Raw genomic sequence first — 27,794 nt, 5'->3', positions numbered from 1 at the left:
TTTCTTCTACACAGGTGATTGCTAGGACAGGTTTCACTGTTCTTACAATTGAAACAACCTTTAGGCCAAGTCAAATCTATGATAAGCAGAAGGGTGTTAGCCTTGTGTTATTACGACGAGCAGAATATTGATGAGAATTAACAACTTTCTTGCTCTTGTCAAATAATACAACCAAAAATGGTTTCTTTATACTCCCATCTAGACCACTTTCAATCAAATTTAATTCTTACAGACTTCAAATCCTCACAAAATGAAGACACAGATAGACATTCCGAGTAATTCTTTTGACACACAATAGTTTATTTCACATAATTTATTTCCGCCAAATATTACAGTCATGAAACGCTTTAGCGACAAACACACAACAAGGTAGGTATACTTTCACTGCATTCTCCACTTTCGCTTTCGTATAATTATCCGGCATGTCCCGTACTTAGTGATACATTTATATATAGTTATATGATTTGTTGTGATGAAGAAAATGTTCCACAAGTTTCAATATGAAAGCAAAATGAATCCTAAAAGTGACAGTTCTAATAAGTTTGAGCTTGGATGAAGTCATGGATAAGGTTTACAACTTCATGTCTCCTTATTTCAATAAATGTTGTTAAAGCTTCTGCCAAGACTGAAAATTAAAGGGAATTTACACTGATAAAGATTTTTACTATTTGTATACTCTTATTTTATTTAAAGAAAAAAAAGTACTTTTCAGCAAGGTATTGTTAGAGAACATTTTAGAATCGATTGAAGAAAGTTGGAGTGAGATAAAAGTGCAAATTTTTCGGTTGTAAAACTATATTTGCTGTGAATAATTGTAAAGTACATGTACTAATAGACCCAGTAATCCATTTATAATTAGAGTCATATTTCAAGATGCTATTATACCTAATTCTCCAATTCATTTTATTCTAATCTTCAGTTCTCTCAAACAGAAAACTAAAAGCAGCATGTATTTGGCAATTACATTTCAGGCAAATTTCCTCCAGCAAAACTTTACCATCCAAGCTTGCTATAATGGTATATGACATGAAGAGGAATTTCACAAACAATAATCACACCGATTTCGCTGACAATAAGCTCTCTACTGAGAGCCAGAAGGGCGTAAGTTCACCTATCTTCACACCAACCTAACGCCCTTCTGTCTACCAGCAGACAATGAGGAGAAGGCACACACAGTAATCAAACACTGAATCCAAATACCTCCAAATTCATTCATCTTTTTCCCTTCCCTTTTCCTTTTTTTCTAAAAAAAAAAGGTACAATGTTGTGATCAGCTTTGAGCTATGGATACGATAGACGCTACAATACACATATACAGGATCTACAGCACTACTTCTACACACCACTAAATGCTATTACTTTCTCCGACTATATGAGAAGGATTATCCTATTTTAGAAATTACATTTATTCTTCAAATGCCCACCATCAAGCTGATAATATCTATACAGCCCTGTACTGACTTGTTTTTTAAAATCATTTTTGCAACAAATTAATTATCTGCTTGCAAGAAAAAAGATGGTGCTTTTTCAATGACAAAATTCATAGTGAAGATAGTAATTATGTAAAGATAGCAAGTTGTATTGCTGCAAATTTTTACTCATTGATATATTTCAGTGTATATCAGACCTATGTCAATTTGATTTATACTCAACTATTAAGGTTCACAAACAATATCTTGGGGGATCTACTCTTAGCATTATATTCTTGATTGAAAGTTCATGTAAAATCGTTCCTATGCAATTAATACACACTGTTATATACCAATACAATTTCAAACTACTGACTTGAAGTAAAAATCAATCAATTAATTTTAATGCATCTAAGAGTATTTTTTCAAAGTGCATATTATACAGATAAATTTGACACAAATTGATTTTCACTGATTTGACAAAATGATACATGGACAGCTAGAGGATGGGTCAAAAGTTACCAGGGACAAGGGGCATCCGGCTGTGACCCAACATTTGACTCTTCCCGGAGCAATTGCTTTGGGCTTTAATCCATCAATCGTATAGGTTGCAGTTAGATTTTTAGGTTAGGTTTAGGCATAGGATTTGTGCATGGTTAAAGTTACGAAAATTGGTCAGTGAAGGTTATAAATTATAATAATAATAATAATATTGGAATCTTATATAGCGCACGTATCGACCTTGCAAGGTCCTCAAGGCGCTCCAACATTACCCGGCTAGGCTGCCGATAACCACGAAGCAATTGCGGTTGGAGCATGTCGTAGAACAGCATTCTAACATTGTTGTGTGTCAAAAAGCGTTTTTCTGATCGTGTTCCATCAATAATTTACCTCCTCATTCGTCTCCATCGCTACCACTTTACACAGCTTGATGCGTTCACATATACTAACTAATTAATGCTCTCTAGATTACAAATAAACACATATTTTTCCTGTACAGTAACATATTAAATACAAATAATTACAGAGCTAACATCTGTTTTTGTTATTGAAAACATATATCCAAAATGAAATATGTACAATGCATATGAGATCAAAAGAGAGCTTTTTGCATACATTTTTACATCTGACATATATTCATAAAAAAATGGAGAGAAAATGAGAACAATACAAATTATTTCAAAGGAACTGCTTCACACCATAGCTTATGCACCTTCATTTATGTCTGTGATTTTTTATTGCAAAAAGCAGAGACATGGACATCTTGGATGCAATCCTAATCTTCGACTCGTTCAAGGTCTATTCTTAACTTGAGCATTGGAACATAATGTAAACCCGACCTGCAAGTTTAGGTCCCAGTTTATTCATCAAGGTATAGGTCTGGACCATCTTATATGGTCTTTGGCTTTGGTTAAGACTTACTGATTTTCATTTAAACCAACACTAAAATAGTTCCTTTTAACCATAACTTTTGAAGAATTAAAATATTAGTGAAAGCAATCACATTTTTGCAAAATTACAGGAATTGGGCATTTATTTGGATATACGTTTTATATTCAAAAGTCAAAGTACATGTGTATTTGATTTCTTCATATATGAAGATTCAACTTCTGATTATTTAGTACCAAAAATACTAACAATGTAGCCTAGAGCCTAATGTGATATTTCTTATGAAAGGGAAGTTCCTGGTATTAAAAAAACAAACATGTCAGATAGTAAGAGATGACCTTAGATCAACAACACTTATCATTGGCAATATCGAATGGTCTTCAAAGAAAGCATATTTTGTAATGTGATTAAGAAACATATTGTAATAATGTGCTTGTATTACAAGATTCCAGAAGAATTACTGTGCTTTATTAAACTCTTGTATATGAGGGAACTTCCACGCTAGTGATAACAGATTTATTTTTCACAACAGCTTATAACCATTTTTTAGTTTTCAATACAACTATAGATATGCCAAGATGTTCCAAAGTATTCAATATTTTGTATCAACTTTTTTTTTTTCTTTGAATTTCAAATGACAACTTTCACTAACTGGAAATTAAAATATTGAAGCCGAAGGCAAAATAAATAACATTATGAAAATGACAGAAATTTGCGCCCTTCTCTACAGAATAATCAAAACATTTTTGTGAATGTGGTATAATTGAATGGACAAGGAACAAAAACAAGGCTGCATGGGTAGATGGGAAAAAATGCACGTTTCAACCTTTCAAAAGAATTTAATCATCTGACTTGTTAAGCAATGTTGAAAAATGAAATAAATATCTACTTGGTCCATTTGCCACGGAGGGGCAGCACTTATTACCAAATATAGCACAAGCATCATTTGTATAGACCAACCTTTAAAATTTTACCATTCATTTTTATAGTGGCGTGAACGTGGGGTGTTATCGACATGCAAGAATAGTGGGGTTTTTTGGTAAATATTATTTCTGGGAGCTGATTAGCTTTCAGCAGTAGCAGCCGGCTTCGTCTTGTTGGAAGTCGTTTTCTGGTTCCTTCTGGTGGAGTGTTACTGGAACTGGGTTAGGAGGCAAGATGTTAAGGAAAAGAGTAGGAAAATAAGATATTCCCACACCCCATACACACACACACACAAGGTGGAAATTAAGATGGTATTATAATGTGGAGTTTGAAGAATATGCCTTTAGAGAGTGAGCTAGTTTGATGCTGCTAATGGAGCATAAAAGGGGATGTTGTAGATGGTAGTGACTGATAATGATAGTGGTGGTGCATGATGATGATGGTGATTGTCATGATAATGGTGACAATGTAAATGAGGATGAGGATGATGGTGATGGTGGTGATGAAGATGATCTTAATGATGGTGAAAATGATGGTGAAAATGATGATGATGATGATGACGACGGTCATGATGATGATGATTATGATGATGGTGGTGATGATGGTGGTGGTGATGATGGTGGTGGTAATGGTGGTGGTGGTGCTGATGATGGTGATTATAATGATGGTGACAATGTAAATGAGGATGATGATGATGATGGTGACAATGAGGATGGCGGTGGTGGTGGTGCTGATGATGGTGGTGATTATAATGATGGTGACAATGAGGATGATGATTGTGATGATGGTGATGGTGGTGCTGATAATGATGATGGTGCTGATGATGGCGATTATAATGATGGTGACGATGAAAATGATGGTGGTGGTGGTGGTGCTGACGATGGTGGTGATTATGATGATGGTGACACTGTAAATGAGGATGATCATGATGATGGTGGTGCTGATGATCTTAATGGTGGTGATGATGATGGTGATGATAATGGTGATGATGAGGATGAAGATGAGGAATGTGATAATGGTTACGAGGATGATGATGATAATGAAGATGTTAATTATTACATTTCTATTAATACAGATGACAGCATCAAGCATTGATAATATCCAAGCTGACAATGATAATGATGAGCATAGCAGCTACCGGTAATTAGAACACAATGTTAATAGTGGTATGAAAAAACATCATCTAGCATGAAACCCGTCAATCATGAATACACACCACACCCCCTCAACAGACTTTGATAATATTTATAATGATAGCATGAAAAGGTCAATGAGATGGATGTTTTCAAGATGAGTTAATCCAACTTCAATTAACATACACAAAGGATAGCATCAATATTGGCAATTAAATTGAAAATGACCTTGCATTTATCAATGGTGAAAGTGACATGTTAGCATTTATATTTAATTGTGCAGTGAGTCTAATGTATAAAGCCTCATTCAAACTCGATACCTCAACAAAAAAGCATCATGGCACAGTAAAAATATAGCTTGGAACAGCTTTGTTATAGAATGATCAAACATTCTGTCATTCTGCAACAAACTTATATCAAATTTAATATTTCATAAATTTGATCTATGGTTGGTAGGAAACCCAAATGTTTTGAAAGTTCCTTAAATTAGTTAATATATTGTATTATTATTTTGTAGATTTTTATTAAGATGTCTATAGTATTCAAATATCAAATATAAAAATAATCTGTGAATATATTCTCTAAAGCAGATTTGACCTGAAGTATAGCATGGTCATGTGTAAATTTGCAATATTTGTTTGTTATATATTTGTAAAAATGCAAAAGAAAAAGAAAATCAAACAGAAATAAATAAATCAAATCAAATCAAATCAAATGGTAGGCTTCACATTTAGGTACGATACAAAATACTGCATCATCTTGGAGTATGAGTCTCATGCTCTAGCATCCTCAGATCATTTTTCAGAAGACCCGTACAACCGATATTGTTGTACTTGTCAGCGTTATAATATAATCCAACTTGCGTGAACACTTGCATACAGATGACTCTAGATATAACATGCAGATGGATGTATATGAGCACAATCATGCAAAAAGGTTTATGCCATTTCACATGCCACATTTAACATTCACATTCATGAAGCAAAACAAAGACACAACAATAAACTAAATAAAAATTGCTTAAAAGACATCATTTAAAGCAAGAATTGTAAATCAATTTTATTGACCAATCATACAGCCACAGGTGATGCTTACGGACTCCTTTGGACTGTACAGGCTAGGTGAAATACACAATTATGGAATGATGCCAAACTGATAAGGCTGAAGAAAAATAAACTGGCTAAAAAATAGTAATACAGTTCAGGTCCATTGACACAAAGAGCAGTTTAAACCGAGACTAATCACAATCACAATCAGAGTGTGAACGAACAAACTCATTAATTACAAAAGAGTCCATTCGTGTTTTAAATGTGTATGGAACATACTCAAAACAATGTGGGAGTTTAGGGTTTCAATGATAATGACAGCTTTATATAGTCAACTACTAAAGACTAAGGATTATCCATATTCATTGAACAGAGAATTTAACCTGAATTGTGAAATGTAATTACAATTATCTGTATGGCACATGTCCCCTCACAATGCCCCACGTATATGAATAAATAAAGCATCAGAACACATACAATATTAAAAACTGATCTAAACATACAGAATTATAATATCTGTTCACCTAGTTTGCCACACCCCCCCCCCCTCCCCACCTCCTTCCCCTACCTTCAATTTTAATGTCAAAGACAGTTTTACAGGGATAGCCATTTTGTACAAGAAAGCTGATTGTTGAAGCTTGTTAACTTGTAAACTAGATGTATAATTGTATATGTATGAAACTATCAATTTTTGAGAAACATACACCGTATAACATATTTGTAATATAAAGCCAAACAAATTAATAATATCATAATGAAGGTAATATTTCTATTGTATTAACTATAAAGAACATTTAATTATCAACAGCTATGCTTTTCGATCAGTGAAAATTAAATCATTCAGATTGGCAGCCTAGTTGAATACAAGTAATATCAAAATAAGATAGTGCAAACTGAACAACAATAAGAAAAAAAATCATAAACAGTATCATTTGAGCTCTACATTCCTTTGTATAAAACAGAGTTTCATAAATATATTCACAATATGATGTACACAAATACGAACAATCGTTAGAATAGTTTCTTCTTCTTTCTCTTCTCTAAGGCTATAACTCAATATAACATCTGTCTCCTTTTTTTTAAACACTTTATACTGACAGCAACTCTGAAGAGCACAAGAGGTCCATGAGAAAGTTAACATTTTTAACCAAAAATGTTAATACATTTAAAAAGACAAGAAAAGAAATGTCTCAATAATTTAATTAATCAGTTGTTTTACATGACACAGTATTGTACTATCTATTATTCAAAACTTTCTTCTGAATTAATAAGAAATTAGAATGTCCGCATTTTGGTTTTGAGTCAAATACTTACAGATACAGGTCCCAGATATACATGATATGTTAAATCAGGTGTTTCCAAAACTGGTCTATATCTTTAATGTGAAAAAGGTAACAAATTGTGGATATCATCCAGTAAGTACAGGGTTCTCATGAAATCATATCCCTATCTGTCTGTGTTACAAACACGATCGCAAAGGCTTTCAAGGAAAATCAACACAAAGGCAATTCCAAAACCCTATAGAGTACCGAAATGTGACGTCATATTAGCCAAGTTGTCAAGGTTGCTGGTTCAATAAAATGTTGTGCTAAACATTGGCGTGGTGATCACACCAGTGCCAAACATGGAATTTGCCCTGCTCTAGCCCTTTGCTTGTATGATGTCGTGGTGTACCTCATGCGTAGGCTCTGTTGTTTGGAACCTGTAACCTGGACGACGAGCAAATATGACGTTAGCACTTGGGTACTCTATTGCACTGCGTGTAGAAGTCATGTATGGATTAGGGAATATGTTCTTGTAATATTCCCACATTTCAATAGAGGATGCACAAGGCTGTTAAAAGGATATTACGTTCATTTCTTGAAAGTCTTTGCTACCGTATTTAGTAGCTATCCATAGTATGGACAGACTGTAAGCACCAGAGATCAATTCAATTATCAATTCTCAATATTTTATCATGATTTTTATTAAGACTTTTATTTTAATACTATATACAGATACCTACAATGTATATTAGAGTTTAATAACTATAAAGAATTAATTATATACACATACATAGCTTATGTTACAGTCTCTATCATTTAACTTGCATCCATTCTTGTAAGGCAAAGCAGCTAAAATCAAGGCCTCCAAAATAGTAAATGATATTCAAAATCCCATGAAAATTTATGTCAAATATAAGAAGAATTAAAATCTACATGTGTTGAATTGTGTAGAAAAGTATAATTTCATCAGTTTGGAACCCCCAAAATGATATGAGTTTAACGCCCTTCTGTGATAATAATGATGAACCAAACATTTTTTTCAGTCCACTTGAAGCACTAACAATTTTCAACTTCATAACATTTGGAGGCAGCATAGATTCACAAGTGCGCAAATGATTTATATTGCTTTGATTTCAAATTTCCTTTGCTACTATCCTCCCAAGTGAAAATCATCGCATATTTAAAATAAAAAAATTTAAAAAAAACATAGCCCAAGATATGATAGCTTTAATCTGAGCTACCCTTCTTGTCCAATATCTCTCACAGTACATTCCTATTATATAATGCAATACATTGTAAGCCATGACTTTGAAATGATTTCTGAGAGCAAGGAGGGCATAAAACTCTGGGAAAGATACTTATGCCCTTCTTGTTCCCACCAGCGATAATGACAAATAAAACTGTCGTGATACGGAGTACAGTAAACATGGAACACTATGCGCCCTATTCCATCTTGTGCATGTTATGCATGTATCATCGATTAAAGAACATGCATACAACATTCATTGTCTGATGATTTCTCTGAAGTAAAGCCCCATTCACATATGATGCATTAATTCCTTACAATAAACACATGTTTGTTCACTTCCTTGCAGCAGTTGCATGAGCCAGCTTACAGAGACACATGTGAACGATGCCGAAATCTCCCCTTTGTGATTTATAAGAAGCACAACTTTGTTCATTAAAAAAACGCAAGGAGTTCATGAATGGCGCGGAGTGTTCAACATTTACGGGATATCGACAATCTAGGTGATTGGTCAATTTCAACATGCGCAACCGCCTTCGTTGCCCGTTGTCTCCTGCTGTTGGTTCTTCTCAAGGCTGACTTCAATCACTGCAGGATGGAAAGAAGGTATAACAAAGGAAGGAGAAAGAGAAGGAGATAGTGGAAGAAGGAAGGAAGGGATGGAGAAATGAAAGATGGGGGAACGAACGGGGAAGCAGTCAAGGAAACTAAACATAACAATCATGCCACAAAAAATAATACATCGAGGATTGCTCCAAATGATATGCGGAAATAATAATACAGAGACGCTTTGGGGAAATAAAAAGTACAAATGAGCATAACTTTAAATAAGGTTTATCTATATATGTATACATGTATTTATATATTATATATACATGTAGCTACAAATAATAGGATGTCTTTAGTATGGACAAAAAAGATGAAGCGCATGACTTCAATTATCTGGCATTCTATAGCATCATTACAATACAGCCCAAGTACAGTTTTGGAAGCAAATAGAAAATCAGGACAAATTTGTTAAACATAGTCCCATAGTCTTTTGGTTGTATCATGATGTATTATGATGTTCCATCCAAGATTTCCAATAGAATTTAGTGTAAATATCTGAAAGAATTACCAGGGGTGTTTCACAAAACTTATCATCAGTGACAAATGACATTTTTTGTTATAAGCTACTGAAATTCCTGCTTCTGATTGGTTAACAACAGATTTCTCACTGATTTATGAAAATTTGTCATTGAAAAAAGGCTTTGTGAAACGGGTCCCAGATCACAGCTATGAAGAGCCCTACATGTACGCTAGGATCCTTCGACCCCCATGGCTCCCCGGACTACAATCTCAGTGATTTACCGGACATCACAAAGACACCCGGATACACAGCCCTAACAGGTGTAGCTGGTGCAAATTTATTGTTGGAATGAGTGCCATTTTGATAAAAATATTTGCAATTTCAAGAGCATTTCCCACATGGCTGTGCTACTCGTTCATGATAACATTCTCTTCCATATCCTATTATTACTAGACACCTTTTGATTTTAATAAACTAAATACATTTTCTTTTCCTGCAGAAATCTACATTTAATCTTGTTTTCAATCAAATTTGCAAAGGCATTGCACCATCATATCTTTAAACTATAAACAATATGCACAATTACACATACCAGGGGGCATTTCACAAAACTTGTCATCAGTGACAAGTGACAGTTTTTGTTATAAGCTACTGAAATCCTTGCTTCTGATTGGTTATCAGCAGATTCGTAACTGATTTTTGACATTTGTCATTGAAAAAAGGCTTTGTGAAACGGGTCCCAGGATGTGCTTATCCTTAGCAAACAGTCATGCACTAAATATTTGACATGCACACAGGCTTTTACACTACCTTGTTCAAAGTCCATGTTGCGTCCTTCTCAAAAATAAATAAATAATTGTGACGAAAGCACAGAGAGCACCAACTGGTACATCTGTTGCATAAGAGGATTTATTCCCAATGTGACAGACTTTACTTCAGCATCAAAAAGGGTTCCTAAACTTGCTGGAAATATACATTCCATAACCTTCTTTCTTGTGATATTCTTACAACAAAAAGTTTGTAAATAGAATGTTGTGCACATATGTTTGTTTGATATAACGTCCATGTATCATGAATATTACTGTGATTAATATGCATATAAATTAACGAGACAAATTTTGGCATAAATTATGCTGACGTATGTATATATCAGTGTATCTGACTAATATTACCGGTAGCCAGTTAGCACTAGCCTTCCAAGCAAACTCTGTTTTATAGGGGTATATACTCGTGTGGATTTGAATAGGTCAGAGTAAATATATGAAAAATATTGTAGATGAGGGATAAAGAAAAAAGGCATCCTCACCAACTATAAACCCAGAAAATTCCGCATGCATGAAACGTTCATGACTTTCGCAAGTGGTTCAGATTTATGAAGGTTCCATGCTGTGAGCAACTAAGTCACAACTGACACAACATTGAATTTTTGCAATTCTCAATAGTTCTTGCTATGAAAATCACTTTTGTTTAACAATCATAACAGTTTCATGTCGTGAAAATGTATGTATAATCAATATGAACATCCTTGTTCAGATATGTGGTGGAAAACTACGTTTTTGAAAAATATATAATGTAAAATAATACAATATACTACAAATTTCTGTACCTGTACGACACAAAGCTAAGTAAATATGCATACAACCTTTGGTGCGCTCAGTTGCCATTCAATTACCCGCCAAAAGCAAAGATTTTTATGCGAAAATTTATCGCATCGTATCTGAACGAGCCCTTTACAGGTAGTAATTATTTGGTAGCTAATCAATTTTGGATGAAAAAGGATACTGTCACCAGCTGGTTTAGTTTGGTCTGCAGACTCCATACCTGGTAAAGCTGCTGCTACTCGTCTGAACAACTGAAAGAAAAGTCAATTTGCAGAGAGGGTATGAATTGAAACTTTCAGGGATTATAAAATTCAGCCACATATTATATTTTGTAAATTTCAGGGCCGCGGACTTAGATTTTGATCACCTTGGACACACGGCCACCTGTTAAAGGGATCATTTAACAATGTTAAATCTGAGATACACGGCCCTACGTGTTATCAGTGTCTTTGATATGGTGTTATATTGCAGCCCTAAAAAATTGCTTCAAAATGACCAAGAAGTGCCTGAAAAAAGTAAAAAGCTTTGAGTGACCGGTTTTACCATACTTGTTTTCCCCAATAGACTGTAGTGTTATGAAAACCGTTAGGCAAACGCAAAATTTGATTTCGATTTTCAATCTGATAATCAGACAGGCGATCGGTTTGTAAAAGTCATGGGGTTCCTGACTGACCTAAAGGTTTATAATTATCATTGCAGCATGAGCTAAATCAAGGATTTTTTTAAAGGATCTAAGACAAAGTTACCGGATCCCTTTTATAATGTCAAACCCTGATGTATTACAAAGATCTCTGACGTACGAATAAAAGATGTGCTTACTTGTTTAACGTTGTAGCCTGCCTTGGCACTAGTTTCAATGAACATCACATTTAGTTCCTTGGCTTTACGTTCTCCTTCATCTATTGAAACTTGCCTGCAAAGAAATATACATCCACAAGAATTATAAACATGTGAGCAAGAAAGTGTCTGGACAAGGAATGAAAGGGACAAGGAATGAAAGGTGCAACACAAATGGCAGGTGAAAGAGTTGCATGGCGTGCTCTCGTGAAGACCACAGCAGCGCTTTATAGCGCCACCTGAAGTGGATGATGAGCAAGATAAAAACAACAACCCTCAAACGACTTGACACTAACTACAAAACAAACATTTAGACATAGAGGTAGCATCGTCTAAACGATGAAACATATTCAACACTGGGGCTTGATCCTCAGGCTCAGCACATCATTACATGGACAAATTTTGAACTATTTCTTTTCACAAAGAATGGCTTCTTGAAACAAAAAGTTACAAAATGTTTTATGCCAATTCTAACGACGTACAACCTGTAGCAAAGAATTAAAAGTAAGAGATCAAATTTCTCAAGTTCATTCATGAGTTTTGACAACCATTTAATGAATTGTTACCACAAACTGGCTTTATAAAGCCTCTACTGATCTACTACTGATTACAACTATTAACATCGTGACTAGCATTAATCTTTAAAATTTGCAAAAAATTATAATTTTACAGTGCATATCTCACCTCTTGTCAGCTAAATCAGTTTTGTTTCCTACAAGCATGATGATGACATCACTCCCTCTCTCAGTACGAACATCATCTATCCATTTTGATGTCTGGTGGAAAGAGTTGGCATCTGCACAAAAAGATTAGTTTTTATGAAATTAATAAATTATTTTATTGACTTATCATAAAATGATAAGAGCGGCGTGGCCATATCTGGTGGAAAGAACTGGCATCAGCACAAAAATATTGTTTTAATGTTCTTTCATGAAATGAATCGACTAAATAATTTATTATTTTCAAAACAGACTCTAGCCTCATTCCCAAATACATGTACCCTGATAACCTGCCTAAAAAACTGCAGCAGCAAATACAAAACACGATGTGACACACATACACATACGGGCCCTTGTTTACAAGTATAGTATTTTAGCTCACCCACTACTTGTAATTCATGTAAATGCAAGGTACTGGTAGTTTTTATTGTGCCACAGAACCAGAGCATGTGTTACCTAATTAAAAGCATGCATATAGAATGTATTGAATACATGGATAAAACCATAAATGCTTTTGGGGACATCCTGAGTATTGATATACACCTGGGCCCTGTCTTACAAAGAGTTGATATCTATCGCAACTTATTTGGGATTAATATTGATCACAACAATGTACGTAAGAGGTAGGAGACTGCAAACTTGCGATTGATTGGAGGACTTACGATTGATTTAGATCAATCGTGGGTCTATGTACAAGACCGGGCCCTGGTATCGATAAAGGAACATGAATCAATATCGCATTTGATAAAACATGTATGATTGGACATGTATCACTCATATTTAATTAACTTCAACCCTGGACCACACTATAACTTTAATACCTTAAGTTAACTCTCAACCAACCTAAGCCCAATTGGAAACACATATTTTCAAAGTAAAGCCCCAGAATGATTGTTGCTGGAGTAATTAATGTTGGATCACTGCTGTCACTACCTGTATCTGCCTTTAATCTGAGGGCTTCAGACATGAAGTCTACATGCGACACCATTCATGTTTCATTTGTGGTTTCGGACATGTACCACTCATATCTAATTTAGCTTTCCTAACAAGTTCATTTGGTAAACAAAATCAGAGAAACTGATTGGTAAACGTTCCAATTAATATCAGACGAATAAGAAAGTTACAAATATTTAAAGTTGTGATTGTTTTATGATATCCATGAGTTTATTACAGTTCCTCTGGCAATTACAAGACGTTCATTTCCAACAAGTATTCATTGGGATTTTGCGGGGGGAGAACAACAACAACAAAAACAGCAACTAGTGATATCAATATTTCATTTCAAAATATAGACCTTATACTGTATACACCTACAGTACAATGTATACCCCATTTCACAAATGAGGCACAATTTTCAGCATCCTGTTTTGATCAGAAAGATGGGCATCTCTCCAGAAACTCAGATACAGCTTTCTATTTCTTAAAAATTATGCAAAATATGATCCACTGTACATAATTTGAAAATAACTATTATGTTCTCTTTCTCTTTAATTAAATTAATTGCGACTTTTCCGTTTTTCCTCAACCAGTTTTTCTGAAGGCTAAAATCAATTTACAAATCATCTGTTGAGAGCGAAGGATAACGTGTGCCTTTCTGGCTGTCAGAAGATGAAATGTACAGGAGAAAGATTTAGAGGACTTTGTTATTGTAAAGATTTTTTTGCTTCAATTAGCACGACTGTAAGCTTGAAGGGGGGAAAAGCAGCAGCAGCAAGGATGAGTTGAGGCCTGAGAGAGAAAGAGAAAGAGAGAGAGAGAGAGAAAGAGAAAGAGAGAGAGAGAAAGAGAAAGAGAAAGAGAAAGAGAGAGAGAGAGAGAGAAAGAGAGAGGGGGAGTGTCTATTCTAGTCAAAGTTTTGCATTCTAGTAGGGAGAGGGAATTAAAATTCAAAGCCGAAGGAAAGGAACAATTAATTCATTCTAACTCTCTACTGTAATCTCCAATGCAAATTCAAAATGATTGCAAGAGTAAATTTTGAATAATGGCAGACTCCATACATTTTGAATAGCTGGGTCCTTGCATAAACTCTCATGAGTGCCCTACATTACCATAAACAAACACCCCTCAATATTCCCAGACTGTTATCAGTTCTCCAGACAAGATCCCTATGCTTGTACTGCACACAAGCTCTCCTTTGCAAGAGCACTTTCATTAACATTCAAAGACACACAATGTACGTGTATATTGTAAAATGTACACAGTGGGTTCATCAATACATACAAATGTATTTATTGTGTGATAGAAATTTCAGAAAAGCTCTGCATATTGGGAAACAATGTCCTTAAAACTCTGTCTTGCTCTAAATCTTGAAACAAAACCCCATACAAGCCTCCATGTTTGCTACATGTAGGCCTACATTTTCATCCTTCTATTTTCCTGAGGAAAAAGCAGAATCACCTTATCCAAACCATTTTTATATGTGTACAGTATGCAACCCATGTCTGCATTATGAACAAACGAGGCCGGAAAGAGGCCAGATAGAACACGACTCTAGAGATTGCAAACGCTCTCCATTCTCAATTTTGTTTTAATCATTTAATGCTAAAGAGTCTCAGATTGTAGAGTGACACAATACCAGGAAGTGAGGTAGAGTAAGAAAGAGGAATAGGGATGGAGAGGGAGGGGAGGAGGTGAGAGGGGGAAGATGTGAGAGAGGGAGGGGGAGGGGGTGAGAGAGGGAGGGGAGGGGGTGAGAGAGGGAGGGGAGGGGGTGAGAGAGGGAGGGGGAGGGGTGAGAGAGGGAGGGGGAGGGGGTGAGAGAGGGAGGGGGAGGGGTGAGAGAGGGAGGGGGAGGGGGTGAGAGAGGGAGGGGAGGGGGTGAGAGAGGGAGGGGAGGGGTGAGAGAGGGAGGGGAGGGGGTGAGAGAGGGAGGGGGAGGGGGTGAGAGAGGGAGGGGGAGGGGGTGAGAGAGGGAGGGGAGGGGGTGAGAGAGGGAGGGGAGGGGGTGAGAGAGGGAGGGGAGGGGGTGAGAGAGGGAGGGGAGGGGTGAGAGAGGGAGGGGGATGAGGGGAGAGGGGGAGGAGGTGAGAGGGGGAGGAGGTGAGAGAGGGAGGGGAGGGGGTGAGAGAGGGAGGGGAGTGGTGAGAGAGGGAGGGGCGGGGTGAGAGGGGAGGGGAGGGGGTGAGAGAGGGAGGGGCGGGGTGAGAGGGGAGGGGAGGGGGTGAGAAAGGGAGGGAAGGGGTGAGAGAGGGAGGGGGAGGGGAGGGGTGAGAGAGAGAGAGAGAGAGAGAGAGGGGGGGGGGGGGGCAAGAGACTGAAAGATTAGATGTAGGTTGAGGTTAAGGGAGAGAGAGGGGAGATGGGAAGATAGTAAGAGAAAAAGAGAGTGTAAGAGAGAACTTGACAGACATGCAGAGTTGCAGACAGAGAGAAATAGAGAGATCTATACATGAGGAAAGAAATTCAGCCGACCTATCAGGATCACTGCAATTGTCTGACGTTAATGAAAAGTTCTTCGCTCTTGATGTCTGTTTCTAATCTGAGAGAAGAGACACGCAGCTGATTCCTTCCTCCCTAGGCCTGTCCTCATCAGCTCGAGATTGCCAAAAAGCCTGCTATTGCTGATTTGGGAAACAATCCTAAAGTTACAAATTGCAGCTTCATCAGCTAGAGACTTGACCTCGGAACTTGAAACTCAAGCTCGAGAAATTGCGGGACATTTTGCAAACCAGCCCAATATCTTAGGATGATTATCTCGACCAAATATCCCGCTAATTGCAACTTCGGGCTGATGAAGACGCAAATTAACTGGATAATTTGTGATCGAGATACAAAATAGCATGATATTTGGCAATCTAGAGCTGATGAAAACAGACCTGCTTTTCTCCTGCCCAAAGCATGGTTATTGCTTTTACCCTCCAGGCTACAATGGATGCAATGACTTTGCTGGGATTCTACACAGGGGCATTGACACGAGAAAAAACTAGTAGAGGTGTCGTGGTCGAGTGGCTACGTCAACAGACTGTCGATCTTAATGTCCTTTCGCAAGACATTGATCTACATTTGCCACACTCAACCCGGGTTATGTAAATGGGTACCTGGCAGGAATTAATTCCTTGAAATGCTAGAGCGCCGCAGTGGCTGCCTTGCTAAAGCCATGGTAATAATCAGAGCAGCGCCAAGAGCATCACAATGTGACGGACATGTGCGCTATATAAGAAGCCACCATTATTATTATACAAAATTTGTGTAAATAAACATCATATGAAGAATCATTGTACTGCGAAGGAATGTCCATGCTATTTTGTCTCATTAATGCCTACTAATGGTCCTACATCTATACAGTACTTTTTGTAAACGTGAAGAGGTTCATATTCCTACACTTTCATCTGACCAAGTATGAAGAAAACAAGGTTTCTATATTTGTTTTCATATGGTAATGACTGGAACACACAATGACCATACAGGCTTGCCAAGTATTGTTTATGAAGCTTTTTTCTTTAATAGCTCTGTGCGAACCATGATTTTCACCTCACTGACAGTTCATAGCATTCTTTTATTAAAGCTTTCTGAAGCTATTAAAATCTCTTACGACTCCTGTGTATTTTTTTTTCAATAATGGACTTGCAGACAGTACCTATAATAACGCCCCACTTTCTTAAAAGCTGGGCAGTTCTTGAAGGGCTCTAATAAGGCTCTCACAGATGCATGTGTGTATGTAAAGGTGGTTAAGAGGGGACTCAAATCCATAGAAACGAATGTCTGTCTAGCAGAGATATGCAGATAGGTAAAGGCGTGCCCCAGGTAAAAAATAAATAATGCATGGTAAAGGTGTGAACAAGATAACATGAATGTCTAGGAAAATGACATTACCGGTATAACTTAATTTTTGGAGCAGTCACTACCTGTAAGAATGCAGTCCCATCCCCCTCTCTCTGTATGTCTGTCTATCTGTCTGGCTGTCTGTCTGTCTCTCTTCTCCCTTTCTCCGTTTGTCAAACTTTCTCTCTCTCTTCTTCTTCCTTTCTGTCTGTCTGTCTGTCTGTCTCTCCATCTGTCCGTCTCTTTCTGTCTGTCTCTCTCTGTCTGTCTCTCTCTGTCTCTCTTTTGCTCTCTCTCTCTCTCTCTCTCTCTCTCTCTGTCTCTCTGTCTCTCTCTTGCTCTCTTCTCTCTTTTAATTTCTACGCCTGTCTCTCTCTCTCTCTCTCTCACTCTCTCTAAATTAGGGCCGTTCAGGAGGAGTTTAATAAGTTTCAAAGATGCATGTACATGTATGCGAGGTGGTCGAGAGGAGACACAAGGCTGTCTGTCTGTCTGTCTGGCAGAGAATGAAGGACAGGTAAAGGTGTATCCGAGGTTTACAAACAAAATTAAGACATGGCAAGTCTTTTTCCTTTAAGAAGGCCTCCCGAGTATTCAGTTGTAGAGTCTACCTAAAAGGAATTCATCAAGTTGAATGCCAACCTTTGCAGCCAACATTTGCAAAGACAGTGAAAGATTGTAAAGAATGTAAACACCTTGCCAGAGATGAAGATATTATGCAAGACTGTTATTTTATGAAATTGTATGAAATGTACTCTATTAAAATAGAACGTGTTTAAAAGCTCTCTGTTGTTGAACTCAATAAATAAATTATCTGGCAATGGACATTATCAATGCAACAGAATGATTACTTTGCACAATTGGAGAGGGTCATCATGAAACTAACATTTAGTCTGTTTGGAGCCAAAGATCATTTACTCATATACTCTAACAGAGTGGCCTAAACGCTGAACAAAAAAATTATGCGGTTGAAAGTCTGTCTGGTCTTTTAAGGAAATCTTCACCCGCTCTATATCTTCTGACTCGATCCACTATCCAATATTGTATACATATTGTATGAGTGCATGACCTAGAGTCTATTCATGTATCACTTGTAATCTATAACATTATTGTTGAATGTCAAGATGGGAGAAACATGTTCCTTGTGTCACATGAATAATTAATCTCAGAGAAAAAAATACACGGGGGCTTGGGGCGAATTAGCCCTGAAATGCCCTAAATTCCCCCGAAAGTCTTTAAAGAGCCCCCAAATTTTGCATAGAGTTCAATGCAAAACAAATTAAAGAGTGTTATTTTCATGGAAGCAAGCTTGAAAAGTAGCCCCCCAACTTGTTTAAGTAATTTTTTCTCTGATTAATCTGTTTATAATAAAGTTAGTTTATCTATTAAAGCCACTACCTGTATGCAGTAAAGCAAATTACAGGCAAAAGGAGGGCAATGATTCTGTAACCAAATTATCTTTATATTTGTTTTTTAAAATATGTATTTTAAATAGGGCAGTGTCTTTATACTTTCCATGAGAAATGTATAAAAGCAAACCAATCATAGAGACTTTGTCTACAAGGTCAGAAAATTAAATATTAGATATAAATATACTTGAGTAAAGAATGCAACTGAAAAGCAATGTTAGCCAAATATCTTATCTCAACCCTAAACTGAGTGCATTACTAACATTTCTGACTTGGAGAGAGCCTATCATGAAGAGTATCGTGCTATGAGTTATTTCTGGTTCCATGTCAGTAAGTACTACATGTATTATTGAATATTCTCTAGAATACTCTAAAAAAAAATGAAGGTAAAAGAGACTAAATTGTGAGCAAAATTCTAAACATAGGTTTAAATGTTATCCCCTCTTTTCATTTTATGTACAGTACTTTAAATACCATTCACCTATAAAATTACATAAAAATAACCTTTTTTGTGTGTGTTTGTGTATGTGGAGGTGGGGTGATTTTCTGTTGGGGGGGGGGGGGGGTGATTTCTGTGCAAAAATTATTTTCTTTAGGTGATTACTCCATTTTAAGACTGATGGTTGATGGTTTGTTTCACTTGATTTGAATTAACATAGAATAACTTTTACAAAATATTTTCATAGATGCTAACGGCTGTCCATAATTTTTAAGTCCAACTTAGAGTTAAGTTCGACTTGGGATCTTTGTGAAACAGCCCCACGGTCTTTGAACTTACTTGTGATATCATAGACTACAACTGCCACAGTGGAATCCCTAATGTAGCTTGGAATGAGACTGCGGAACCTCTCCTGACCTGCTGTATCCCATAGCTGTAGTCTGACAGTACGATCCTCTAGGTACATGGTCTTGGACAGAAAATCTATACCTATGGTAGCCTGTAGGGGCAAACAAAAAAAGGAATATGCTTACTTAGAAAATTAGTATACAATGTATAGTCAATGGTTGAACACATTGAAAAGAGCAAACCATTGTGTACTAGCTGAAACAGACTTGGAGGGAACATATAATCTCTGAGTCTAATCAAAGTAAGCAGATACTCTGAAACACAATAAGCTGTAGATAATACATGTGAAAATAATGTTATTATTCTACATTCATTTGCTAAAGGTCAGTGTACAGTATGATAATATCAAGATATTTTACAGCAGCAATGGAAATACTGTAAACGCTGTTATTTTCGCGTGATTAATTTTTCGCGCTGAGCAATCCTAAAACATATTAGCTGGTTCTTAAATCCGCGTTGCACGCAATTCAGCCCATTCAAACACGCATAAGAAGTCATGCTTATATTATCAGGACTCAGGAGTTCTAAAATTCACACTTGCCAACCTTAGCGCAAAATCTGTGAAAATTAATGTAATGCGTTTACAGTAATTTCCACATGCCATGAGCCTAGTAAATGTACAAAGAAATACTAGTAGAGATTTACTTGCTTATAATAACAAACCAATTGAAACGTTATCATTTATTATCTTCAGTATAACTCCGTAAAGTGATTGCTTTAGAATGACCGTACACTTGCCCGAGGTTTGCATGCCATTGCAACAACTAAATTTATTCAACCCAACTTCATTGTATATTGAAAAATATAATCATTTGTTAATGACAATATTTGGAGAGGAAGCATCCATATTGACTACTTTCAGTGAACTTGTCTAGTCAGTAAGAATGGGTCTCACAGTCAATAAATATCTGTCCATATTAAAGTGTGCACACAATATTCCTTCTGTACATGCACCAGTAAATATCCATCCTCTTCAAATACACATTGACATTAAGAGTCGGCTAAGAGGTGCTGGGTGGTCTGTATAAAGTGCTAAAACTTTCCTTCCTTCTTTATAGCTTTGTCAAAGTTCTGTTTCCTCCTTTCTCTCTCGCTTTGGACTCACATATTGTTAAAACCTCTGGAGGATATACATGTACATGTATCATTGTATCTTCTCTGCTTTTAAAGGTTGATTCAAACATTACAACCATTTCCTGTTCCCCCCCCCCCTCCACCCCTTTTTTTTCTTTAATTGGGAAGTATTCTGAAAACTATACATGTCATGTTTATAATAGCATGTTAATTGTCATAAAACAGACTTTATTGTTTGCAGGATAGACACTACCAAGTATACTGGCTTGCAGTGTTTCCCTTAGCTACACGTGTACATGTACACTGCCAGCTGTGCACTGAACGTAACCCAATGATTTGTATTAACTTGATTTGTAACTTGTAAGGAACATATCTTGACTACTAACAAATAAAAGAGCTTTTGGAATACCACCCATATACTAAACAATATATTCTTGGAACACGTTTTAAGACCAGAATATTCAATTTTATGTCTGAATATAATTTCCCATTCTCACCTGGTATGTGTTGTCAAAACTGTCGTACATAAATCTTGTGATTAGTGAAGTCTTTCCAACTGCAAGAAAAACAAAAAGACAAGAAAATTATTAAAACATGTATTGTTCTTGAGTGGGTAAAATTAATACACATGTATGATTGCAATTTCATCAAAGATGGTTTGTCAGAAGATGAAATCATATCTGGGGGGGGGGGGGTGTTTCATAAAGTTATGCATGACTTTACGAATGACTTGAATATGAAGTGCCAGATTGGATGCTCAAATTTTTTCCTCATGTTTTAACAAAGTGTGACTATACAATAACCTCTATTAAATTATGGCAAAAAATATCCTTTGCATTACAAATGTTTGTTATAGTAAGAATGTTAATTTCTTATACAGACTCAATAGATTAAGATGTACATGTAAATGCTGAGAAAAACCATATCATCAATAAATCAACCAACCAACCATAAACATCATCACCATCATCACCATCAACAAGAGCTTCTATTAAAAAGCTTATACAGACTCAATAGATTACCGGTAAGTACAGTACATGTCTGTCCCTTATCCATTATGTATTTTTCAAATAATCATGTTGTACATGTGTACATAATAATGTACATGTACATTGCATCGTGCCACTTTTTTCTTCAAATTTATTGTTTCATATTATATTATTTAAATTACTATACAGTAAGTACATGTTTGTCATGGTAGTGGATACACTCTATGTATTCAAAGGAAATGCATGACCCATCTCTTTCCATCTCTTTGAATTGAATGCATCCCTTTTGAATGTCACTCTCGTAAAAGTGAATCATTCCACTGACTACATGCACACTATACAGGTACTGAATGTTTCCAATGTCTCACTATTTGTCATCACATGAATGTTAAAATATTCACTGGCCATGCTCTATGGTACTCAAAATGTAATGGTGACAGCAAAAGTGACTTTTAAAGATGTCATGGCATTTCTGCAAAGAAGTGGGAAGTATAGTGGAAATAAAAAAATAAACTCTTGTAAAGTGTATATTGACTAAAACTCATACATGTACATGTAGATAGATACAGTGGAAAGTGTTATTACATCAGTATTATGAAAATGCACAGTGAATTTTTGTGTTTTTGCTAAGTAAATTTTGAATATTGTCATTTTGGTATGGATAAGCCTCATGATTTTTTTTTTCTTAAAGAGAAGGTCGAGTTCTGGGAAGAGGTGAAAAATAATTTGTGAGCGTTACTCATTCTTATTATGCAATTGTGGAAGAACATCAGATAAGACACGTCCCCTAAAAGCATGGCTCTTCAAATGCCTTCATATTCTAAATATGCATGTAACATCGTAAAAATCGGGGGGGGGGGGGGGGCCGGCTTTTTACGCCACGTGTTCATGTAGTCCCATATACATCTTTCTGTGTACAGTGTTTGTAACTTTACCAAGACTTGGCCAAATTTCGTATCATTTTGATGATTCCAGAACCTTGCAATACACACAAATTCTTATATGCTAGATGATCAACCTTTTCTGGTCAGTTCCACACCGTTTCTTTCACAATGCAATTGCATGACCAGAACTCAACTTCATCTTTAAATTTTATTATTTGTAGTTTGGTCAAGACTTAATTACACATTACAGTTTGGGAATCCACATTTTCTGGGCACACGTACATGTAGTATGATTATCAAGCCCTGCTCCAAGTACACAACCATGCACTGTCAAAATCAATATTCACCTTTTTCTTGCTTTTATTTTAATGTACTGTACACTGTATACCCTTAGGACTAAAAGCTTAAATTATCAATGCCTCAACTTTTTTTCAACACAGAACAATATTTTTTATCATACATGTACATGTAGATACTATGCTGCAATGCTGTAAATGTACAGAATAAAGGGAAAGCAGTTTATGTTGTACAGCAACCAAGGCCTACCTCGCACACTCTCTACTTACATGTACATGTACATTCAATTTTACCTTTAACACCTGCATAATTATAATGTACTACATGTACACAATATATACATGTACATGTATGTAGGCCAAAATGCAGCTACTGCATGGTATACAAATCACTGAAAATGTACAATGTACATGAACAAGATTACTTCGTTTCACAGATTTTAAGAAGTATTTTCTCCATAGCATGCTACAATACTACGAATCTAGAGGTTGAAAGTTGCAAGGAAGCACTTTTTGTGTGATGTTGTATTTTCACAGTCTAAAGCAATCTTGCCCACCCTCTCCATACCCCCTACATTAAATCAGCATGGAGTATGATGATGCGATGGAATCCTTGGATACCGATGATCTCCCTCCAACCAGCAGAGATGAGTCATTCGTGCATTTTAGTGAGAATTATTGAACTCTGGTTTCTTCTTTCAACACATGTCAATGGCAATAATGTGATTACGCTAAGACACCCTCAGTGATGATTCTCACTACAGTGTATCTCACTCTCTTTCTCTCTCTCTCTCTCTCTCTCTCTGCATCTCTCCCTCCCTTTGCTCTCCCTCACTTTCCTCTCCCCTCTGTCTGTCTGTCTGTCTGTATCTCTCTCTTTCTCTCTCCTCTGTCTATGTGACACTTTTTCATCCATCATTTCTCTCTCTCTGTCTCTCTTTCTCTCTCCTCTGTCTATCTGACATTTTTTCATCCATTGTTGCTCTTTTCCTCTCTATTTTTCTTCCTCTTTATCTCTTTCTCTCTCCGCTATACTGTAGATCTATCTGACACTTTGTTCATCTATTGTTTCTCTCTTTTCCTCCATATTTATCTCTCTCTATCTCTCTCTCTCTTTCTCTCTGACTCTCCCACAATATTAAAACCAATCCGTACAAGACACTCTAAAATACATGTAGTGTTGTACGATAACCCTACATCTTTATAATATTTAAACTCTTATCATGCAAGTTCTCAGCACTACTGTACACCTTGCAGTAAATATCTACATAAAAATGGGGGATGACGAAAACATCACTTACATAAATGTAGCGAAATGGGAATTTCGAGCATCGCTTAAAACTGCCTAATTCCTGAAATAACTGTGCTAGTTTATTTATGTTTGTATAATTATTCATGTTTGTACGGAATGTACAAAATTCTGCAATTCAGCCATCTGGTTGCAAATGATTTTTCAATAAAAACCTTACCATTACTATTTACCACCATTACCATTTACATGTAGTACGATCCAATTTTCATTTAATATAATCCTCTGTATACATGTACATTTTTGTACATGTCCGTATTTTGTACCAAAGCCAAACATATAGACCTAAAACTAAAGATTTTAAAAATAATTGGAATTCAATTTCAGGTTTTAATTCTAAAAATAAACAATCGTCAAGAGGCTAAGACAAAAACATTAATCTAGAAACAATGTTGACACTTTCAAGAATTCATATCAGATTGAATTTCGGAAGCAATTTTAAATAAATTTCTTAATACTTTTTCACACTCATTGCAAACTACTAGATTTTAATAATTCCAAAATTGATTATGTTTGTCAAGACATTCAAATTGGGATTCCCATACATGCATTTCTCATTATAAGGATAGGTTTTCAATCAAACGATATACATGTAAGCATTTATAAACAACTATAGTTAAGAGGCAAAAATCAATATACATTGTAATGTCAAATACTAAAGTCTTGATAAGAAATCTGGATTAGGCTGTACATGTATCGATCTCTAATTCTCAGATCTGCAATTAGACCAAAAAGCACCTTTACATCCAAGTAAAAAAATTATATTTTTGTCATAAATAAGAAGTTTCTGGACACCAAATTTTGACAGCAGAATTCCTTGTATATTCTGATTGCATTCGCGCTCTCAGCAGAAAGAAATACATCACAGCATCACAGTAGGTCTTGTTTTTATCACAAATTGTTTGTGTAAAAAAAAAATGTTCTTTGTGTGTGCATTAACATGCGTGAAGCTGAAATGCATACTGCTGTAAGCTTGTTATTTCAAATAGCGCCTACGGCCATACAATGGTACATGTACAGTACATGTACATTAGCTGCAACCATGAAAATCTCAGAATATGTAGTTGTAATATATAATTTCCAAACAGGAATAGGTTATCGGTCGATTTTAGTCAAGAAACATTGTTTTATAGCTTAATTAATATCTTGACCTTGAGAGGGAGCTATACAACATAGAGAGTGTATTATTTACAATTTTGTAACTTTAGACTCGATTTCAACTGCAACAACGTTCACTGTGACTGAATATTGTAGGATCGCATATGCTTCCAATATGTTCATTTGAACCAAATTCACGACCCAATACCAAAACTTTGTATTACCTTTAAGTTCAATGGCAATGTCAACACGTAATATCACGTCACATCAAGGAGATTTTGATATGTCATGCTTTAAACAGGTGACGCACTTCGCACATAACTGACGCACACATGAAATTGCACACACAGAATAGAAAATCAACAAATATATCAGAATAAATGTCCTGTTTGTACCTTAAATATGACGAAAATAAGAATTGTTCAAACTTGAAAGCTGGTTACGTAAGACTTAAACTTAAGTGAAATACTTAACCTTTTAAGGATGCTGACAAAATCGAAACAAATAGGAACTACATGTATAGGGTTCACTGAAATATAATAATTTTGGTATTGGATCAGACGGAAAATCGCAAGCTTTCTCCTCGCACCAATATCTAATAACATTGAGTGAATGGAAGCACGCGATAGCCAATGGGAAGGGCCCTTGTGGGTGCCAATTTAGTAAAATGAGACCGCAATTCGCTGAGATCGGATGAACGTTATGCGCATATGCTAAATAAATGTAAACTAAGCTAAAGTTCTATGTAGTACGCGCTTATCTAATGCAGAGCTAGACCGAAAGCTTCAGTCTCTATAATCGTCGGTTGTTCCACTGAGACTATGTCTGGCTCCACTAGACCTCTGGTTATAGAGACTGAACGATCGCCTATACCATCGTATGTTGAAGATATCACGGCTAGATTTTAGCCGCTAGGCCCCTCCCACTAACATGACAAACTTGCCACGGCCGTATTGTTATGCCCCCAAAATCCCCCAAAATGTCATTTTACCTCGTCCATATCCAATTTTAAATTAGGCCTAGGCTATAATACATCGGTTCCACTTACTAACTTGATTGAAATAATCCGTTTAATGGTCCCTTTTAAGGAAATTATGGGTCAAAATCGACATCCATGTTGAAAATCTTGCAAGCCGTGTTAAACTCTCGCTGCCGTCAATCTCATCCCTTCTAGTCTACGCCGAAGGCAAAATGATTATGAAGGAAAAACTGTGCGCCATCTACACGTTCGTAATGGCATTATCACAGTCGATTTTGACCCATAATTTCCTTAAAAGGGACCATTAAACGGATTATTTCAATCAAGTTAGTAAGTGGAACTGATGTATTATAGCCTAGGCCTAATTTAAAATTGGATATGGACGAGGTAAAATGACATTTTGGGGGATTTTGGGGCATAACAATACGGCCGTGGCAAGTTTGTCATGTTTGTGGGAGGGGCCTAGCGGCTAAAATCTAGCCGTGATATCTTCAACATACGATGGTATAGGCGATCATTCAGTCTCTATAACCGGAGGTCTAGTGGAGCCAGACGTAGTCTCAGTGGAACAACCGACAATTATAGAGACTGAAGCTTTCGGTCTAATGCAGAGCTACCAAGTATTATGCGTGACAGTCACGCATCGAGGGTCCGAAAATGCTCTCACGCATGACTCGCGTGCTCGGTTTTGAAACGTACGCTATACCCTCGCCCGCATGCGAAGGAGTCATGAAAATGTCACGCATAGCTGATCTTTGAACTTGGCATCTCTGAAAAGGTAAAGGTAAAGGTAGATCTAAAGTAAAATGATAGATCTAAATCTCATAAAAGTAAAACAAGGCCAGGATTCAATTCTTCTAATTGGAAACAATATTATATATTTTACATACAATTTGCAATGATAAATCTTTTGAAAGACTAAACTCAGCAATCCCTAACAACCCAGACACAGTCCCAATCTCATCACATCTCATTCATTCATTCACACTGCACTGAGCTGAACTGCAACATCATTGGAAACTACACACAGAAAGGGGGCCGGGCGTCGCCTGTCCGATACCGGTAAACTTACCACTCTGCTCGCCGAGGAAAACAAGCTTAAATTTCCTTAAAGGATTGCTGAAATCTCCAGAGGAAGACATCCTAATTGTATATGGGAGTCCGAACAAGAGAGTCTCTCAGAATTTTATGAAATCAAGCAAAAATGTAATACTTGATGACCCTTTCTCTTCGCTGTACTTCAACCGTGTATATCGCCACGTTAGAGATTCTGATGTGTAGCGCGCATGCGCACTTCATTTGGATGCGTCATTTCTTGCAGAAGAATGGTCATCCCAGCTGATTTATCATCATTCTATTTTTTCAATCCCCGAGTTCTCCCCGTCACTATTTACAACCGTTATCTGTTTTCTCCGGTTTTCTACACACAATCACACAAATAACGATAATAATAATAATAATAACAAAACTACTTTAAAAAAAGAAAATAATCAAACAAAGGAAATTCTTA

At 36.4% G+C, this 27,794-nt stretch overlaps 1 protein-coding gene across 2 annotated transcripts; it reads right to left on the bottom strand.

Annotated features, from left to right (window-relative positions):
* Nucleotides 1-279: 279 nt before the first annotated feature.
* LOC586726 (ras-related protein Rab-6A) lies at nt 280-27,578 on the bottom strand. 2 transcript variants are annotated; one of them, XM_030982274.1, is made up of 7 exons: nt 27,357-27,578; nt 21,227-21,285; nt 19,587-19,746; nt 12,604-12,715; nt 11,902-11,995; nt 11,264-11,333; nt 280-3,939 (listed from the first exon to the last, which is right to left on the bottom strand). In XM_030982274.1, the coding sequence occupies exons 1-7, from the start codon at nt 27,424-27,426 to the stop codon at nt 3,869-3,871; spliced, it is 636 nt and encodes a 211-aa protein (XP_030838134.1). In that variant the 5' UTR covers nt 27,427-27,578; the 3' UTR covers nt 280-3,868. The 2 variants fall into 2 exon arrangements, with proteins under 2 accessions (XP_030838134.1, XP_030838133.1); XM_030982273.1 differs by lacking the exon at nt 280-3,939 and adding an exon at nt 5,889-9,000.
* Nucleotides 27,579-27,794: the final 216 nt, after the last annotated feature.

The sequence above is a fragment of the Strongylocentrotus purpuratus genome, unplaced genomic scaffold, assembly GCF_000002235.5.
Source record: "Strongylocentrotus purpuratus isolate Spur 01 unplaced genomic scaffold, Spur_5.0 spur5_scaffold_12, whole genome shotgun sequence".
Lineage (NCBI taxonomy): Eukaryota > Metazoa > Echinodermata > Echinoidea > Camarodonta > Strongylocentrotidae > Strongylocentrotus > Strongylocentrotus purpuratus.
This window is presented reverse-complemented; position numbering and strand designations above follow the sequence as displayed.